Source organism: Podarcis cretensis, assembly GCF_951804945.1.
Source record: "Podarcis cretensis genome assembly, chromosome: 6".
Lineage (NCBI taxonomy): Eukaryota > Metazoa > Chordata > Lepidosauria > Squamata > Lacertidae > Podarcis > Podarcis cretensis.
In genome coordinates this window covers 98,717,879-98,739,041 of record NC_137175.1, presented here as the reverse complement: position 1 = coordinate 98,739,041, position 21,163 = coordinate 98,717,879, and the positions used below count along the sequence as shown (strand labels likewise).

Here is a 21,163-nt window from a genome sequence, read left to right as displayed (position 1 = left end):
CTCCCCACAACACTATGTTTTTCCCCATTGTGAAACATGATAACTAAGTCAGGTGACATCTGGCCTTGCACTCTTGCGTGCTTTCGATGCATCAGTATAGAAATACCTGCATGCATGTTCAGAAAAACAACAAAAAAGAGGTAGTGGAGGTTGGAGGAGGAGGGGAGGGGGGGGCAGGAGACAACTAACAACAACCCAGAGACATTTTGCTAAGCTCTGTTCACACAGTGAAATAGCAATGAATATCCATGACTGAAAAAAGGGTATGTGTGGAAACTAATGCACACAGAGAGAAAAATCTAATTTCCAAGGTAGAGGAAATAAATGACTTATTTGATATTAGGCCCCATTTGAAAGCACCCATATATCACAAGGTGCATAAGCTGCAGGTGTGGCTTGTGGCACAGAATGAACTGTGGTAGCAGAAAGCCACTGCACCACTGTGCCACTTCCGAATGTAAGTGGGGAGACATTTTTAAATCCCCAGCCCCGCCATGTAAAAAGGTGCCTGCATGTCAAACATATCAGAAATAAGCCTACCACAAAACATCTCTCAAATTTACAACACAAGAGAAGGATTGTTTTTACATGAGAGAGTCACCCTGCGACAATAAACACACACACAGCCTGAAGTGCTGTGGAACATAACTTTACCAGCACTTTCTGCATATCTAGCTCCTCAAGAAGATGTAATAATAATAATAATAATAATAATAATAATAATAATTTATTATTTGTACCCCGCCCATCTGGCTGGGTTTCCCCAGCCACTCTGGGCTGCTTCCATAGAGACCAAAAATACACTAAAATGTCACACATTAAAAACTTCCCTGAACAGGGCTGCCCTAAGATGTCTTCCTAATGTCAGGTAGTTGTTTTTCTCTTTGACATCTGATGGAAGGGCATTCCACAGGGCGGGCGCCACTACCGAGAAGGCCCTCTGCCTGGTTCCCTGTAGCTTTGCTTCTCGCAATGAGGGAACCACCTGAAGGCCCTCGGCACTGGACCTCAGCGTCCGGGCAGAACGATGTTAATCAAAATAAAAAGTTGAAAACATGACCAGGTTGGGGGAAGTAAATAAGTTGGGGCACCTGGGTTTTCTTACCTTTTTTCTTGAAGCGTCTGATAGCCAGAGCGATCAGACTCCCAGAAAGCACGAGGGCAACAGCCGATACTGTGGCTCCACCAGTATAAAGCAGAGCTTTTGTGTAGTAAGGGGCAACATTTTCTGGAATGAATAACAAACCTAACAGTTAGAGACTGAGCCACCTAAGCTCTTCTTAGGTTCTTCATTTCCAGTTCTATGGTCTGGCACCTTCAGCATGACAAATCCAAGTGCTGCAGACTGTGATCAAGACAGAGAGACTTCATGGCAATATAGTCACCTGTATGATGTTCTGTCTTCTCAGAGTCCCTTCCTTCCTGTACAATGTGGGCGTTGGCTCCAGCGGGCTGAGGTTCTGTGGGCCCCCTCAATCTTTTTTTATAAAGGGATGGCTGCCTCCATTGCTGAGGCCAAACACAGAACCCCCTCAATGTTCCTCAGAAGATGGTACCTCTGCTGTGCCAGCAGCACTTTGCTCCCCCAGCTATTCAGGTGGATTTAGCTTTACCAGCCAAGACCAGCCTGGACACCATCAGTTGACCCCACAAGCCACCTGCACCAGACTTTATAAAACCCTTCCATCCAAGAACACTCCTCAACTATCAGTGCAGGTCTTACTTCTAACAAGAATGTTTCACATGTCTGCCGTGCAACCAACTGCAATAGTTCTGCAAATGTACATCAAACCAAGGTGTTGGTACAACCAACTGGCTACCATCCATGATGCCAGCAGAATATTTCCTTCCTCCTGAGCCCCAGGACAGTTCCGCAACTTTTTTGGGAATTATTTTCTTTTTAAAAAATAAGGGTGCTTCTATGCTAAGCATTTTAGCAGAAACTATTCACAGGAAAATCACAGTCTTTCCAGTTGTGTGGAAAGCCAATCGGTAATTATAGCTTACAGTGGAAGAAGAAGAATTACATAGGGCTAGAAGCCACCCATCTGGAAGCCCCCTTGAAAAGGGGCTGCAGGTACCTTGACAAACAGGCATCTCGGGAGACCACTGGCCATCGGCCTGGCACTGAAGGCTGCTTGTTCCATTGAGGTTGTAGCCCTCAGCACACTGGAAGAGACATGTCGACCCGTATCTGAAGGAGTCCCAGGGACCAGTACAGTTCATCTTCATCTTCCCCAGAACCTTCAGGTGGGGACACTTTATCGCTGTTGGGGGGATGGGAAGAAAATATGAACCACAAACTTGCTTTACACATTGGATTAAAGGAATGTTATGCTATTCCTAAATATAGCATTGTAAGAATTAGACAAACAGCTAAAAGCTGACAAGTGACGGAGGCAGCTGTATTTATGCGATATGTCTTGGCTGTCTCTTAGTGCAGACCCAGATAACTGAGCCTGAGCTCCCACAGCTGCCACTCTCCAGGAACCACAATCGGCAGGATTGGCAGCAACAGCGGCAGATATGTTCTATACTTGAAATAATATTTTATTCTCTTGCTAATTATGCTGTGTTAAATGTGTATTCTGTTGTTGACCTCCTTTGTAATGTAATATTTCAGTTTACTGTTAAATATGTTGCTTTGAATATATACTTTATATTTTATATACTTTCTTCAGCAATGTTTTATTCTGGATTGTTTAATTTGATGTTTTAATGTAGCTTTCGAGCCACTTTGAGAATTTTTTCTTAAAAATATAAAGTGGTATAGAAACGAATAATAATAATAATTTTTATTTATACCCCACCCTCCCCAGCCAAGGCCAGGCTCAGGGCGGCTTACAAGCAATAATAAAAACAAGTTGAATGATTACAACTTAAAAACAAAGTTAAAATACAACATTAAAATATTGAAACATGAAAATATTAAAATGTAGCCTCATCGCAGGAGGAGAAGGAAAAGAAAAAAGAAAGAGAGGGAGGGAATCAAATTGGCTCCACGCCAAAGGCCAGTTATATATATATAAAACAATCAGAAACCCAAAACCAAGGATGTTACTGTCAAACACTAGGCTGGACATAATATTTGGCTGCTAAGTGGGGAAACGAAATGGAATACCCTGATGTTGTGCAGTGAAATAAGAAGTGAAACTGTGGGGTAGAAAAAAATCTAGTTCACCCATGTGGGGTAATAATTAAAGACTTGGCTAGATCTCTAACTCCAAAGTTTGGGGCTAAACACACTCTCCAGCAAGAGTGAGCACCCAGGAGAGTATTAAATAACAGAATCATGCTGCACAGTAAAGCATGGAAATAATAGGCTGTTAGACCTTTTAAACATCACATTCTAGTCTGCTTTCAGTGCGTCCTCCTCTACCCCTCTTGCAATGAACAGACCACACTATTAGTAAGTTTAAATGCTTTACTTACAAACTCCAAATGTCAGATTCATGCATTATTCCATGCAGCAGCAAGAAGAACACAGAGAAAAATACTGGGTTTACAAAACACAGAAAAATACTTCTGAGCACGCACTCTGGGCTTAAAGCTTCACATGGTGGAAGAGAATGAAGAAAGAAGCTTCACTTCCTCCTTCACAGGAAGTGAGAGAGCATGACCTGAGTCCAGCAATACCGCAGCTGGATGGGCGGGGTATAAAAAATAAATTATTATTATTATTATTATTATTATTATTATTATTTGGTCTTAATCCCTTAATGCATTAACTAGCCCTATACTTGCTAACTAGCCCTAAATTTGACTGCCATTTCCCATACAAACTCCAAGGCAGAAACTGAAAGCGTGATAAGACATGCAAGGAGCTCGCCAGTGGGGTAGGCCTACAGAAGTGATGGCCAAACCTGGCCCTTCCCATCATCCCTGACAATTGGTCCCGTTAGCTAGGGATGATGGGAGTTGTAGTCCAAAAACAGCTGGAGGGCCAAGTTTGGCCATCACTGGCCTACAGCGTTTTGTATCACTCTTCCAGTGTTGAATAAGATATATATTTTGGCCTCTGAAGCCACTGTGATAGCCACACACCCTTGGAAAGAAGCCCTAATCCAATTCTGGGGAGCAACCTTACGACAAGCAGCACCCACTGTTTGCCCAAGCCTGTCCCAGACGGAACCAAGATTATTGGGAAGCCCTACCTTCACAAATGGGCACATCTCTGCTCCAGTTTCCCCGATCTGTGCACTTGAGCTCTTCTGATCCAACCAGCTCAAAGCCAGAGTTGCAGGAGAAGATGCAGCTGGAGTGATATGCAAAGTGGCCGTATGGATGAGAGCAGTTTCCCTTGCCATTGTCTGGAGTTTGCAGGGATGGGCACTGGACAGCTGGAATAGGAATGTGCAGATTATTTATTGTACATGAATACTGGATGAGTCACAATACACTGCAGCAGATGCATATTCAAACTATAAAGTGTTTCTTTCCCCTGGCTGGCTTGCAAGTATTCAAGATATCAAAATGCAACTATATGATTTTATGTTCTGATCTTCCTTCAATGCAGAAAGCTTCTGAAAGAGCATTTTACGGGGTCAGTTTCCTTACAAGGAATAGGAGACCTGTGGCATTTTTGTCGTATACTTTAATTTCCAGTCATACGCATTGAACTCTGAGGAGTTATGGGAAATGCAGTTACTGCAGGTGTCAGCCAACATGGCACTCTCCAGATGTTGGCTGGGGGGATGGGAGTTGGAGTTCAGTCACCTCTGGAGGGCACCATAATAATAATAATAATAATAATAATTTATTATTTGTACCCTGCTCATCTGACTGGGTTTCCCCAACCACTCTGGGCAGCTTCCAACAAAGATTAAAAATACATTAAAAACTTAAAAACTTCCCTAAACAGGGCTTTCCCTGTTTTGCTGGCACTGACCTTGGCACTGCGGCAGTTGTTCAGTCCAGCGGCCTTGAGCTGTGCAGTCAAGCATCTCTAGTCCAAGCAGCTGAAACCCAGCACTGCAGGAAAAGTTGCAGCTGGAGCCGTATGCAAAGTGCCCAAGTGGGTGGGTGCAATTTAAATGGCCATTGTCGGGCTTAGGTAGACCTGGGCACTTGACAGCTGAAGCAGAAAGGACAAGTAAGCAACAAAGCCCAAGTTATAAATATGGTAAAACTGAAGAAAATCCATTGATGAGTATTAAGTTGAGGGGGAACATATCAGATGACACAGCGATTCTTCAAACAGCTCTTGTTTATTCACAGGCCAGAACAGAACTGAACTGAAGGGTTCAGCCAGCCTGCTTATATAGAGCTCCACTAGAACGCAACAGTAACCATTTTCTGTAACTATCCAATCACTGAACGTCACTTTCGATCCCTTATTTGCAGTATAGGGACATGGGTGACGCTGTGGGTTAAACCACAGAGCCTAGGACTTGTCTCCATGAAGAGAATATTTATGCTACAGGAGAGCTCAATGCAGATGAAATATCTATTACTATTTGTTGCTATTGTTTTATCAATCTATGTCTTGCCTTTCACATTTCTGTCAAGGCAATTTACAAATGTTTCATAAAAACAACTAAAATAGTTTTTAAAACGGTACAAAGAACAGTTGACGAGGGTCCAAGGCTACCTTCACAAATGGGCACATCTCTGCTCCAGTTTCCCTGATCTGTGCACTCGAGCTCCTCTGACCCAACCAGCTCAAAGCCAGAGTTGCAGGAGAAGATGCAGCTGGAGTGATAGGCAAAGTGGCCGTATGGATGAGAGCAGTTTCCCTTGCCATTGTCTGGAGTTTGCAGGGATGGGCACTGGACAGCTGGAATTGGAAATACAGATTTCTCAATATACACCCCAAATAAATATGTCACTTCAAATTCAGCTTGCGTTGTATGATATCAAATGAAAGGTACTAACTTTGGGATTGGGGCCAGCCTGCAGTTAGATGGCGGTTAATTCTACCTCCCCCCACCCCACCCCCTGATGAACCACATGCTCGTGTGGTGAGGTGGCACCTCCTGAAATGCTGCTACAGCAACTAAGCACATTTTGAAGCTTTGACACCCAGGACATAAGTGCTAAAGAAATCTGGAAATTAACAAGGAAATAAACAACTATCTGACTTTTAGAAGACGTCTGAAGGCAGCCCTGTATAGGGAAGTTTCCAGTGTTTGATGTCTCACTGTGTTTTAATTTGTTGGAAGCTGCCCAGAGTGGCAGGGGAAACCTAGTCAGGAGGCACAGAAATAATAAACTATTATTACTATTATTATTATCTATGAGATCCAGTTTCCCCGTATGAACCTGCCTTGCAGCATGTCCCTTGACTGAGCTCTCTAGTGCTGAACTCCAACTGGCAGCAGTCCAAAGTTAATTTCAAGCAAAGGTCCTCTTCTCTGCAGCTGCTGCTTGAGATCCTTTCAATCGGGAGATGCCAGAAATGGAAAAATGCAAAGCATGTGATCTGAACCGCTGAGCTATGGCCTCTCCTACTCACATCAAGAGTCTGCCCTCCTGATATACACACAACAGCAAGTAAATTGCCAACCAGCTCTACATCTTATTCTAAGCATTAAAAAGCACCAGAGAAACACAGATCCATACAGAGATGTGTCTTAAATGGCCAATAAAATTATGTCAATTTAATTTACTTATATCCTAAATTGTATTTAGTCAAAGGCAATTATATCTCCATTGGGTGCGCTAAAAATAAATGGATTGTGCACCTGGGGCTGTGCTGTCTGCATGTCTGGAGTGAATGTGTTCTGCACCTCTTCTCAGCATTTTGGAGCGTGATACAGATGATATAGCTCTGCTGGATCAAGCTAAAGGCCCACCTAGTCCTACATCTTGCTCTCACCGTGACCGACATGATGACTATGGGGTCTAAGCTCTCCCCACTTGTGATTCCCAGCATACTGCTTCTGACAGTGGAGGTAGAACATAGGACACACTGTATGTAGAACGCATATGGAGGAACTGCCAAGCAGATGCCACTAAGAATGTTGCTACAGTGAATGGACCCCAGAGACAGTACAGTCACCATCACCCAAAGCCTGCGTTGTTGTTCTACACACCCAAAGTTCAGGTTTCATACTTTTCAGGAGGAGGGTGTGATACAGTAATTCACCATTAGACACTATGGATTAGTGACCTTATTTCTGTGACCTCGTTAAGGAAGGTTGGCCCTGTGATCACTCCAGAATAAGTACCCAGTTCTTGGTATTCAGTCTGTGTCCTGTTCCTGGAGTACTGCGTCCAGTTCTGGGCACCACAGTTCAAGAAGGACAAGGACAAACTGGAACGTGTCCAGAGGAGGGCAACCAAAATGGTCAAAGGCCTGGAAACGATGCCTTATGAAGAACGGCTAAGGGAGCTGGGCATGTTTAGCCTGGAGAAGAGGAGGTTAAGGGGTGATATGATAGCCATGTTCAAATATATAAAAGGATGTCACATAGAGGAGGGAGAAAGGTTGTTTTCTGCTGCTCCAGAGAAGCGGACACGGAGCAATGGTTCCAAACTACAAGAAAAAAGATTCCACCTAAACATTAGGAAGAACTTCCTGACAGTAAGAGCTGTTCGACAGTGGAATTTGCTGCCAAGGAGTGTGGTGGAGTCTCCTTCTTTGGAGGTCTTTAAGCAGAGGCTTGACAACCATATGTCAGGAGTGCTCTGTGTTATTCTAAAGCAGCAATGCAGCAGCAAGCAAAGGCTATAGCAGCTCAGTCAGCTGCTTGTGGCTGGAAAGCCAAACAGGATGTTTGTGACTGTTGCCATGGAAACAAAGGGGCAGTCCATTCTCCTTATTGAGCACCGGATGTGAGCTCAGTGTGTGTGTCATATGACCTGTACAGGATGTACATGGGTGGAGTTTATTCTTACTGCTGTTGAGTGCAGACACATTTCTCTGTACTGATGTAAAGGACAGGAATAAAAGATGTAAATAGATTTCTGTCTGCTTCTTTCCCCTCCCTGGGGACACCAAAGGGGAGAGAGAAGGAACGGTGTGTTTTTCTCACAGCCTGAGAAGAATCGCCGAGACCTCGCCAGCTTATCTGCCGGGAGTAGCAGCCGGGAGGTCGCCAAGGAATATCTGCCGGTGCCTACACTGTGGCACATTCCTCTGACCCAGGCAGAATTCCAACAGTGGTAGCAGAGGATGGTTGCTACGATCCATGGGAGTCTGCAAAGATAGTAGCAGAGCTGCTGTTTTCATCGCTCCATGGAAGCCTGAAGCAAGAGGCTGTTTCTCTGCAGCCAGAAGCTGACCAGAAGAAGCTGACAGCCAAGCCACGGAGCCCAAAGGTATGAGATTTTCGGGCTTAGAAGTGTGAATGCAGATTGATTCATTCTCTGCTTCACGGGGAGCAGCGTATGGGAAAACAGCTCCAGTGAGAAGAGGCCTGCATTCCAGACATTCTTGTGGTTTTTCCTGTCCAAGGAAAGGAATGCTGTTGCTTAGCAACGCAGGCCAGTTTCAAGATAAGGGCTGTAGAGTCAGGCTGAGCCTCAGAGAGGCAAAAACAGCCTATGTTATGATTACGCTCTCACGAACTGTTGGAAGGGACTTTCCAAGCAGCCAGAGTCAGAGCTGCCAGGTGGCCAAGAGTGTAAACAAGCCAGCTATTGGATTTTAGAGGCTTGTGTTTGAGAGTTAAGGCAAAGGACTCAAAATGGATGCCAAGAAGGGGGGAGGTCTGCCTTCTCCGCCCCTTCTGACCAATGAGAATTATGCATCTCGGTCTATTAAGATGAAGGCCCTGCTGCAGAATCAGAGACTGTTTGGGGTGATTGAAAACCCCATCCCTGCTGCACCAACGCGTGCTTGGGAGTCACAGGATGTGAAGGCCAGAACGGCTATAATTCTGTGTGTGTCAGATTCGCAGCTTATCCATATACAAAGTTTAGAACACGCGAAAGATGTTTGGGACACGCTGAGAAGGACACATCAGAGAGATGCAGGTTCTTCAGCGCTGCTGTATTTTGAAAAGCTGAGCAACCTGAGGTTTGCGCCTGATGGAGATGTTCAAGCGCACCTGACGGAAATGAAATATCTGCGTCAACAGATGGTGGAACGCAATTTCCGTTTGCAGGAGGAAGTGTTTTGCTTCATGGTGATAAACAGCCTGAATCGGACTTACAAAACCGTTGCCAGTCAGCTGGGGTCCCTCCCAGCGCAAGATTTGACTTCGGAGAGGGTCTTTGCCGTGGTTCTTTGTGAACATGACAGGCTTGCCGCCCTGGAAGTCAAGGACAGGGGGAGGGAAGAACGGAGTTCTAACACCCCCACTGCTGTTGCTACTGGAGAAAATGCTGTAGCTTTGAACGTTGTCCGATGTTACAATTGTGGACAAACTGGGCATCTTCAGCGGTACTGCAAGAAGCCACGTCAGAACAAAGGAGCCAAGGGAAGCTCCACAAAGTCTGAGGCGTCAGACAAAAGTCATACCATCCCAAAGGCAAAGACTGCAAAGGCCTTGATGTCGAAAGGAACCAAGCCAGAAGTGGAGAACGCGTTTGTCATAGACACGGGGTGTACATTTCATATGTCCCCAAACAGACAGCTATTTTCGTCGTTTAAGAAGCAAAGCTTCGTTGTACAACAAGCCAACGGTCAAGAGCTGGAAGCCACCGGGATTGGGACTGTGTATCTTAAAAGTCTGAACTTGACTATAAACAATGTTTATTTGGTTCCAGAGTTGAAGTACAATCTGCTCAGCGTTTCGCAGATTGCCAAGAAGGGACTAAAACTGTCCTATGATGATGAGAACTGCGAGATCTACAAAGATGGAGAGCTGTATCTTTCTGCCAAAGAGAAAGATGGACTGTATTTGTTGACTTTTGATCAAAGTGATTACATGAATTGTAATTCTAACATGATCTCTTTTGCAGGTGTAGCCAAGAAGAACGCCAAGCAGGTCACCTCGAGGGTCAACAGGGCATTTCAGCGGGTGTATGCTGATGTGATTGGTCCTCTAGCACCATCTAGAGGCAATGCAAAGTATTACCTAATATGTGTTGATTCTTACACAGGTTTTGTCTGGATTTATCTTTTGGAGAGACCAAAAGACGCCTTAGAAAGGTTTAAAGAGTTTTGTGACAAAGTTAAAAATATGCATGATGCTGACATAGATTGTCTTTGCACAGATGAGAAGCCAATTTTTCTCTTACAGGATTTCCAGAGGTTCCTGAAGAAGAAAGGGATAAGACACAGAATTGCTAGTTCCGAAGAAGCTTGGAAAAGATGTGTTTGTGTTAGGGTGAACAAAGAATTGCAAAAGGGAATGCATGCGCAATTGCTAAGTTCACATCTGCCACATGAGTACTGGGCTGAGTCGCTAATGTCATTTTGTTATACGTGGTTGAGAAAGTTTTCAAAAGAGTTGGGATGTTCTCCTTTTGAGAAACTGTTCCACAGAAAACCTTCTGTTGCCCATTTCAAGGTTTTTGGGTCTCATGTGAGAACAGAAGCTCCAGGTGGGGTAAAGAATGCCAAAGGCATTTTTGTGGGTTATGAAAAGGGTCTCTACAGAGTAATTTTGTCTGAATCTGGTCAAGTGATTCTCACAAAATTTCTAGAGAGTGCTCCTGAACAGGAGAGAGTGATTGTTCACACTTTTCCCACAGGAGATGATGATGATTCTGATGATGATGATGAGTTTGACCTTATTGAGTTCAGTAGTACTGATGATGACAGCGATAGCTCAGACAGCTCAGTTGTCACAGTCATTGAGAGAAAATCTCACGTAATGACTAGACCCTCAGAAGAGGAGGATGAACCACTGATTACGCTTAGTACTGGTTCTCCAGAGAGTTCAGAGGCTGAACCAGAAAGCAAAGAAGAGCAGCACCTCTTACGTAGGTCTGAGAGAGCAACGAAGGGTGTACCACCCAAGAGGTATTCAAAGGAGTTTGCCAACCTAGCTATTGCATGTGTTGCTGTTGTAAACGACCAAGGTCAGATTGAAGCTGTGTCTGAGTCAGAGACAAAGGCACAACAGAGAGTTGCTAACCAAGGTAATGCAGAAGCACTCATTCCTTGGAAGTCACACAACCAGAGAGGTACATTGGTGAAACCAGTGGCGGGTAGTTCCAAAGGTGGAACTGAAACAACAGGGGAATGTTATAAGTATAACAACTGTTTGTTTTCTTCTCTGGATGACGCTTTGCTCGCTGCACGCATTGATACTTTAGGGGGAGTATGTTATTCTAAAGCAGCAATGCAGCAGCAAGCAAAGGCTATAGCAGCTCAGTCAGCTGCTTGTGGCTGGAAAGCCAAACAGGATGTTTGTGACTGTTGCCATGGAAACAAAGGGGCAGTCCATTCTCCTTATTGAGCACCGGATGTGAGCTCAGTGTGTGTGTCATATGACCTGTACAGGATGTACATGGGTGGAGTTTATTCTTACTGCTGTTGAGTGCAGACACATTTCTCTGTACTGATGTAAAGGACAGGAATAAAAGATGTAAATAGATTTCTGTCTGCTTCTTTCCCCTCCCTGGGGACACCAAAGGGGAGAGAGAAGGAACGGTGTGTTTTTCTCACAGCCTGAGAAGAATCGCCGAGACCTCGCCAGCTTATCTGCCGGGAGTAGCAGCCGGGAGGTCGCCAAGGAATATCTGCCGGTGCCTACACTGTGGCACATTCCTCTGACCCAGGCAGAATTCCAACACAATGGTGTTTTCTGCTTGGCAGGGGGTTGGACTCGATGGCCCTTGTGGTCTCTTCCAACTCTATGATTCTATGATTCCTTTGCAAGTAGCAAAGGCACCCAGTCAGTTTTGTTTAGATTCCCAAGTTTCAGAGCAAGATCTTGTATGAAACTGGAGAAAAATCAAGAATTGCTGTTGCCACTGCTATCAGTGGAAGTATGACACCAGAGGATCCAGTTTGTTTTTCAATTTAGCAAATGCAACATCTCAATTTTATATACTCAGCTACCATCCATTTCCCAGCTGATTCCCAAGAGTATACTCAGCACTGACCTTCACATAAGGGTGGTTTCTCCGTCCACATTCCCAGAGCTGTGCACTGAAGTTGCTCTGCTCCAACTTGCACAAACCCCGTATTGCAGGAGAAAGTGCAGCTGGAGCTATATGCAAAGTCTCCATGTGGATGAGAGCAGTCAAATTCTCCATTCTTGGGGATGTCCAGTTTGGGGCACTCAACAGCTAGAATGAAAGAGAGTGCTCAATGTTGGTGAAAGGAGGCACTATTCAGCCCAGATTCTCCCAGCCACAGAAAGAGGCAAGTCCAGGCATGAAATGAGACCTCTTCTTCTGGGGGGAAATGAAGGCAGTTATTTCAGGGGTGCTTCCAGATATAAGTTCTCCCATGCATATAAGTTAGGTGCTGCTCAACAAACCTCTACACCACCATTCTTTTTACATTTAACTATTTGGCTTGACCCCACCATTTCTCATCTGCACCAGTGGATGGATCATGATAGGATGTGTCGGGAATGAGTATTTAACTCATTCCTCTCACAGAAACATGTGGATACATGCAGGTGGTTCATATATCTGCATGTGTTCCTTATTTTGGTTTTGTTTTTTTTAAAAAAATAAACCAATCCCGCCACAAGTGTGAAATTTAAAAAATGCAAAAGTCTCATTGACCAATGTAGAGATTGATCCATCAATCCCCCTTGTCGCTTACCACTGCAAGGTGGCAATTGAAAACCACAGGCACATTTAAAAAAATATGTTTTCCATCAGAAGCCAAGAAACACCTTACTTTTGCCATTTTGAAAAACAGCCTTGTGTTTTGTCTCTTCTCATCAGGACTTCCTCAAATTCTGCTTTCTCATGCTCAAGAAAAAAGGCATTGCATGCACTTAACATTATGTTTAGGCAATGTGATGCCCCCCCCCCAAGCATGAGAAAGCAGCATTTGAAGAAGTGCCTGATTTCCCATGCTATAGGACCCACATTTTCTTCTCATGAAAACCTTCCCCAACCCATGAAAACCAGTATTACAATACAGGCAGCAAAAGCCAAATTTGTGGCACATGACACTTCCTGTGTCAAAAACCACAGTCCCCCAAGTCCCAGTGGCCAAAGTGCAAAGCAGCAGAAACACAGCCGCACCGAAGGGCTCTTTGCACTGCTCTTCTATATATCTTTCCTATCACTAAGAAATTAGAAGGGGAGAAATTGAGGAAAGGAAGATAATTTCAAAACAATGATGCTGTTGTGATATGCATGCTCCCATATGAAGTCTGAGGAAAATGCTATAAGAAAGGGCCATCTGGAAGCAACCCAGGTTACTATAAGGTAGCCAGGCTGGAGGTGCTCAGCCTTGAAAGACCCTGACCAGACAGATCAGAGTTTCATCACAAAAACAGGCAGTGAAAAGACCTTAGTTACCCTGACATGTTGGCAACGGAGCAGTCCAGTTCCCAGTTGCTAAGCAGCGGGTTGAATTTCTTCCAGCCAAGGTAAATCCAGCCTCGCAGGCAAACTCACAGGTAGACTGGAATGCAAACTCTCCATTTGGATGAAAGCAGGTCACCCTCCCTTGCCTGGGGGTCTCCAGACTGTGGCACTGCATGGCTGAAGATGACAATGGTGATGATGGTAATAATCATAATTTCTTATACCCTTCCCATTTGACTGGGTTGCCCCAGCCAGTCTGGGCAGCTTCCAACAAAAATACAGGGAAACAACAACAACAATGGGATACAGAAGAAGAAGAGATACAAGTGGGCAAAGGGCGGGGGGGCCAGGAGGGAGAAGGGGGGGGGGAAGGCTGTTGCAGAGTATTATTCCTTTGACCCAACCTCTACCCCTTGCACATATTGGTGTTTATTCAGGTATGTGTAAATGTCTTGTATACTGCAAATGTGTTGGTGGCCAGGAGGCCAAGGTGTGGAACGCATCAATCGTTAAGAAAACTGCGAATTAAAAGTTAGTATATTCAGGTGATGCGTTTCTCTAGGAACTATGGCTTCTGGAAGAAGTCAGGAAAGATGTCATTTTATCCCTATTCCACCACCTCATACCCAAAGAAGTGGATTTCTGGAAGCTTAAGAATGGTGGTTCTTCCAGCAGCCTCACCTTGGCACGCTGGGACTGCCGCTGTCCATTCTCCAGATGCTGTGCACTCCGTCACCTTTTCTCCAAGTAACTGGAAGCCTTCAGCGCAGTGGAAGGTGCAGAGAGACTGGTACTGAAATTTCCCATGGAAATCGAAGCAGGTGCTGTTACCATAAGCAGGAGGCTGCAGCAGCTGGCACTGGACCGCTACAGAAAGCAGATGTGCGAATCAGGCGAGAGGCAATAGTTAAGAGTTGCAACTGGTTCAAGGGTGCAATTGCTTCTCATGTCCTTCACACAGTTTAGCAGAGGTGAAAGCATACAACGTCCGTGTTCAGTCTCAGGGTGAAACTACATAGCTCAGCTGGTTAGAGCACAGTGCTGATACTGCCCAGGTTGCAGGTTCAATCCCCGTCTGGGACAGCTGCATATTCCTGCATTGCAGGAATTTATTATTTCTACCCCACCCATCTGGCTGGGTTTCCCCAGTCACTCTGGGCGGCTCCCAACAGAATGTTAAAAACACGATAAAACATCAAACACCATCAGAGTTCCTTCCAGTTCTACAATTCTATGATTCTAAGATTCATGCAATAGTGCAACACTTCTGTATTAAAAGTGGATCTGGCATCAAGTCCATAGCAAGTGTGGAAGTGAAAATAAGAAAGGGTTCAGCTGCTTCCATTCAAGCACCCCACATGGGTTTTATGTACATTTGGCAGGAACCAGTTAGGGACTACCATCATCAGGTCTAGCCTGATTCTCGGGACATTGCCAGATGACCTGTTTATTGAGCATTCATCATGATTTGTTTGCAAGGAGGTTAGATGGTGGTGGGCCCCTCCAGCCTGGTCTTATATTGCAGATGTGTTCTAGAACATGTTCTTGAGACACAAGTAGCACATTAGTGGTGGGTTTACTCTGCTTCCATGTGTTCTGTAATGCTTTCCTGATGCTGTCACATTATTGTTGACAGGAGGGGCTATGGGACAATAAAAGTGGAGCAAAAACCAGAACATTTGTGGTACAAAAAGTTATGGGGCTTCAGCAGGAAGTTACAGGATATGCACTAATTGGAAATGAAGCAGTGCAACTGCCCCATAACTTTTGCAGATGCAAACCGTATTGAAAGACGGAATGTGTGTGACTGCATTGATAGCATCATGAGCACAAATAGTCATGAATGCACCATGAAAAAAGATGTCTGGAGGAGCCGAGTGTGTCAAGGCAAGTGTTATTGCACACTTTCCAGTGCATTTTCCTTTGGGCAACCTGAGTGACTTTCTTGATTATACAAATTACAAGGCATAGAATATCCCCCTGTTTAGGGAAGCTTTTAATGTTTAATAGGTTATTGTATTTTAGTGTTTTATTGAATGCCGCCCAGAGTGACTGGGGAAACCCAGCCAGATAGGCAGGGTATAATTAATAAATAAATAAATAAATAAATAAATAAATAAATAAATAAATAAATAAATAAATAATTTATTTATTTATTTATTTATTTATTTATTATTACCCAGTAACAAGGTAGAATATTACCCAATTTACAGCACAGTCTGGTATGCAAGACATACATATTGTAATTCTTTCTTTCCCTCTTTCCCCCTTTCGTTCTCTACTTTTCTCCTTTTTAACTTCAGAAATTCTAATAGTTATTGATACAAAATACCTTTTATTTATGGTCACTAATCAGGCAACATACATTACTATACATCACTTCATATCTCTAATAATTTTGGCATATATACTTGACTATATCAACTTTGTTGATATAGTCAAAACATTATCTGATGGTTATTATTATTTTATTTTTTAATGTCAAGAATTGCTGCATGCCATATGCTCTATTGTAAACAAACAGGTAGCTCAATGAAACCATGTTAAATAGCTTTAAAATGAGAATTAAGAAAAACAAAAAATTAATAATTGTGCAAACTGAACTTGCTGACATGTGAATGAATCCCACAAAAAACCCCACAACAGTCTGTAGATGCCCTCAGTTATCAAGCCCTTGGAACACTATCATATTGTGTATTGTGTATGATTGTGTATTGACAAATTCTGGACAGCAACATACTGTAAAACATAGTATCTCTCTGGGCTCACTGACTAAGTTCTTGGCCTTGGGTCCTGCCCAGTCCTCCAATGACTACACAGCAGGGTTAAGTGGACTATTCCAGTGTTTCCCAACCTTGGGCCTCCAGCTGTTTTTGAACTACAATTCCCATCATCCCTGACCACTGGTCTTGCTAGCTAGGGATGATGGGAGTTGTAGGCCAAAAACATCTGGAGGCCCAAGGTTGGGAAACACTGGACTATTCAACACTGCAACTGTAGCTGCAGCAGACCAGTAACAGCAAACTGAGACACTAAATTCCTCTAGAGGCCCACAAAAATCTATATGGATGCCATACCGTGACAAACAGGTACAGAGGATGTCCACTGGCCAGATGCACTGCAGTGCAACGTCCTGGGGCCTCGGAGCTGAAAGCCAACTTCACAACCAAAATCACAGGTGGAGTTGTAAGCGAAGTCGCCCACTGGATTTACACAGTCCATGGTTCCTCTTGTGGGTAACTCAATTTCTGGACATTGCTTAACTAAAGAAAGAAAAAGGGGTAAACTAGAATGAAATAGAAATCTTCAAAACCATGATGCAAGGGGTCTGCTTGCACTAGATTTATTTAGTATATGGAGTTTATAAACCATGAGCCTCACCTGCTACATTTTGCATGATGCCAGCCTACCTCCTCACCAACACTACAGGCACCCCTCCTCCCAGCTCTTGCTAGACACAGATGGATGACTGACTTAAGCGGACCCATTCCCCATTTGACTGGGGGACCCTCTGCCAATCTCCAACAGTAACATTAAATCAGATTGCTATTCTCCCACTGATTCGTAGCCTTCACAGGTGCAGAGAGAGTCTAGAATTAGCCACAAATCAGCTAAAACAATTAGAAACAAATACATTTATGTTCTTAGAATCGCAGAATGGTAGAATTGGAAGGCCCCCCCCCCCAAGGGTCATCTAGTCCAACCGCCTGCATTGCAGGAATCTCATCTTAAGCAGGTGGCCATCTCGGGTTAATAGGCAGGGTAAAAATACTCCCAAATAAGTAAGCAAATGTTGGCAGTTGAAAACTCACTATAGCACAACAGCTGATCCCATACCAGGCAGGACACTCCACTTTGCCCTGCCTCTTGCCATTAGGGTAGCTCAGCCAGCCTCTGCCAAATCCTACCACATAATCCCTTTGTTTTTGAAGATATAGATACAGTATATAGATTGATCTTTAGAATCAGATAAGTTAAGGCTCTCACTTTTTACTTGTTCTGTGCCTTAAAACAGCAGCCTGATGCGCAGAAAACAAGGAATTGAAACTTTGCATTATCTCTATACCAGAAAACATTCCTGCTTTCAAGTCAGGCTGCTGCAAACGGCACAGGGCAGGATTAGCAAAAAGAAAAAGGGGGGGGGGGGTTAACAACCCTAAATGCAATGTGACCACCAACAGTAATTTGGAATCCCCAGGTTTATGAAAGTGATGTACAAAATGTTTATTCCATGCATCTAAATTAGTTTTCCAGGTCAACATATACTTCTGGTCTTGGCATTTGATAGCCAACAGCTGGATCTCCAAATATATTCATCATACACCCTCTAAGTACTACAGAGTTCAGATACAATAATATCGGAATGGGATTTAGAAGGAAACTGGACCTTGACATATTGGCTCCAGGGAACTCCATTCTCCAGATGCTTCACATCTAGTGGAATCCACTCCACTTAGCAGAAAGCCCTCTGCACAGCTAAAGTTGCAGTTAGTCTGGTACTGGAATTTCCTGTGAGAGCAGGTGAGGTCTCCATGAACAGGGATTCTTAATGGCCAGCACTGGACAGCTAAGGAACAGAGAAGGAAGGCAAGTGTGTGCTATGCATGATGGGAATTGGCTATTATTATTATTATTATTATTATTATTATTAATGCCACCCATTTGGTTGGGTTTCCCCAGGCACTCTGGGCAACTCCCAACAGAATATTAAAAACACAATAACATATCAAACATTGAAAACTAGAAGATCAAGACTCTGGTTATGAAGGCCTTTGACTGAAGATGGACTACTTGCTTATTGCTCGTTTTATCTGCAAGTGCAAATTAGGGGGCTGGGCGATGTCAGCACAGCACATGTTGTTGATGTGTCATGTGCACGCCACACGGCTTGCACACATGAAACAAGTACACCCTACTGCATGCACCTGTTTATCCGTCAGCTGCCTTGAGTTTTGTCAGGGAAAAAGGAGGGAGTAACAACAACAAAAACAATTCCACTAGGAATATCTCCTGCAACTAGGGATGGTGGTGAAATGCACTACAAGCAGACTGAGCACTGGCCTGTAATCTGCTTATCCACTTTCTTCTGTGAAGTGGCCCTTGCTTGCAGTGACTTTCTGAAGATTCCTCCAATACTGCTTCTTTTATTTTAGGGGGCAGGTAGAATTTATTTTTATTTTTTTGTAAATAATTTTTATTCATTTTCCAATTAAAAAACAGATTTTTAAAAATATTTGTTCCTGTACAGTTTAGTCAGCTGCTGCCATCACCAATATTTAATCTTAACTGTCTGCTGAAATGTACATTCACATTAACTTCTGTCTCATTTATTCACAGTTGAGGTGATTATGTTAGCCATTAACCCCCATTCATATTTATTGTTTTAATGTTAACCTTTCTCTCACTCCCCCCACCCAACTTCAGCCAAATGCATACAGAAAGCACACTCATTGTCTTACGTCTTAATGTGGGCATGAGATATTTATTAATGTAACCCAAAGTGGGCTTCAATTGTATTTGTGAATGCTAAAATGTGACTCTGGAGCATATATATTTGTAGCAATATTGCTGCATTACTTATTATAATAAATTATACATTTATAATAAATGGCGAGTTTTTCTACAATCCTGTTTATGCTTACTGCTTTTCAGTTTTGATCCATGCAAAAAGGAAAACTGCATTTTTGTTTGTTTGTTTTCTGGGCAAAGTGTGTATGTGTGTGGAATTATTACAACAGTGCTTGGCTCAGTGGACCTCTTGCCAGTTTCTTGGCATCTGCCACACTTGCGTTAACACCTGGCACCCACCATAATAGCACATACCTACACACTGCGGTATCTCTGCTGACCAGCTCCCAGACGGCAAGCACTGCAAAGTGGCCAGGCCATTCATTTCAAACCCTTCATCACAACTGAAGTCACAGCTGGAGTTATAACTGAAGTTCCCCAGAGGATGACTGCAGTTCATGTGCAGTGGTCTAAGTCCAGCATCCAAGTCCTTGCATTTCACAACTAAATGGAGACATTGAAATACCAGGTTATGCCAACATTACCATCAGCAAATGTGTTTCTAACCTCTCTTTTGAAAGAGATTGTGGAGCTGAAACATTTGTTACCCGAACCCTTGCTCACTCACTTATAATACCAATCTTTTCAGATCTTGTGTTTCTTTGGAGCCAGCACAGAAACCAGAGTTAAAGTACCACTTAGTGGGGGTAAAAATGAGTGACTAACTCAACCATCTGGAATTTATCATGGTGGCCTTATTCTGCCTTAGGTGCAGGACCAGACAAGTTTTTTGGGGGACATGAACAACAGTGTATGGGGGGGGGTTGACCCCTTTCCCCTCAAACCACACCCCTCAAACTCAAATAAAATACCGTATATTTAAAAGACAGATATATTTCACTGGAAATATTACAAGACACATTTGCAAGCGTGAGCATGAGAAATCCTACGCACATCAACTAAGAAGCAACCTGTATTCAGTTCAATGGTGCTTACCCTGGGAAAGCGGATAAGGAAAAGAATGGCTCCAGTGACCTGGGGAGTTGGCTCCTGAGTATTTAGGTCAGCATTTTCACCCATCCATTTCTAAGTCTCCTTTTAATTTCAAATATGCACTTTGCATTTCTGCCAGAGCAGTAGGTAGGAAAGGGTAGATGGGAGAAGAGTTAAAGCACCGTCTCCCCTTCCTAAGGCTTCTCCACTCTAGATTATTCCTGCTCCCATTTGGATTCCTTGATTCCTCTGGTTTAGCTCTCAGGCTGCATACACACAATACCTTTAAAATACATTCAAAGTACATCCTTTCCCTTGAAGAATTCTAGGCAGTGTAGTTACACTGAGTTACCATTCCAGAAAGTATTAACAAGAATTATATTTTTTGGAGGGTGGGGAGTGTGCTTCAAATGTGCTTTAAAGGCATGGTGGTTAGACAGGCTTATTCACACAGCAATGCAGCAGCAAGCAAAGGCTATAGCAGCCAAGTCTGCTGCTTGTGGCTGGAAAGCCAAACAGGATCTATGTGACTGTTGCCATGGAAACAAAGGGGCAGTCCATTCTGTACTGAGCACCGGATGTTAGCTCAGTGTGTGTCATATGACCTGTACAGGATGTACATGGGTGGAGTTTGGAGTTTCTCTCTGTTTGTTGAACAGAGCAGACATGTTTTCTCTATATGACTGCTGAAGACAGGAATAAAACATGTAGATACATTTCTGTCTGTGTCTGATTCCCCTCCCTGGGGATATGCTGGAGAGCAGGGAGGAGGAGAAGCAGTTTGGTGTGTTTTCCTCACAGCCTGAGGAAAATCGCCGGAACGGACCTCGTGTGTTTTTCCTACCGGGAGTCGCCGGAGGGAGGTCGAAAGAATTCAGCCGGTGCCTGGAGAGATAGGCACATACCTCTGACCGGCCCTGAATTCTGACATTGGTAGCAGAGGATGGTTGCTACGATCCATGGGAGTCTGCATCAAGGAGACTGTATTCATCCCTCTCCATGGAAGCCTGAGATGGAAGCTGATTCTCTGCAGCCAGAAGCTGACCAGAAGAAGCTGAAAGCCAAGCTACGGAGCCCAGGTATGAGATTTTCGGGCTTAGAAGTGTGAATGCAGATGGATTAATTCTCTGCTTCATGGGAGCAACGTTTGGGAAAAACAGCTCCGAGAGAGAAGAGTCTGCATTCCAAACATTCCTGTGGTTTTTCCTGTCCAAGGAAAGGAATGTGGTTGCTTAGCAACGCAGGCCAGTTTCAAGATAAGGGCTGGAAGGCAGGCTATGCCTTACACAGGAACTGTGAAAGGGGACTTTCCAAACAGCCAGTGTTA

The 21,163-nt window shown here is 43.9% G+C and overlaps 1 protein-coding gene across 2 annotated transcripts in view; it reads right to left on the bottom strand.

Annotated features, from left to right (window-relative positions):
* The window catches only part of SELP (selectin P), a 37,909-nt gene that overhangs the window by 2,918 nt on the left and 13,828 nt on the right, over window positions 1-21,163 (bottom strand). Inside the window, exons 5-15 of one of the 2 annotated variants that reach the window (XM_079981274.1) lie at window positions 19,159-19,347; window positions 17,723-17,902; window positions 16,413-16,598; window positions 14,017-14,202; window positions 13,327-13,512; window positions 11,944-12,129; window positions 5,591-5,776; window positions 4,889-5,074; window positions 4,155-4,340; window positions 2,082-2,267; window positions 1,106-1,228 (exon numbers count right to left, since the gene is read on the bottom strand). In XM_079981274.1, the coding sequence (XP_079837400.1) occupies window positions 1,106-1,228; window positions 2,082-2,267; window positions 4,155-4,340; window positions 4,889-5,074; window positions 5,591-5,776; window positions 11,944-12,129; window positions 13,327-13,512; window positions 14,017-14,202; window positions 16,413-16,598; window positions 17,723-17,902; window positions 19,159-19,347 (1,980 nt within the window). The remainder of the gene's footprint in view (window positions 1-1,105; window positions 1,229-2,081; window positions 2,268-4,154; window positions 4,341-4,888; window positions 5,075-5,590; window positions 5,777-11,943; window positions 12,130-13,326; window positions 13,513-14,016; window positions 14,203-16,412; window positions 16,599-17,722; window positions 17,903-19,158; window positions 19,348-21,163) is intronic. The other variant, XM_079981275.1, reaches the window with a different exon arrangement.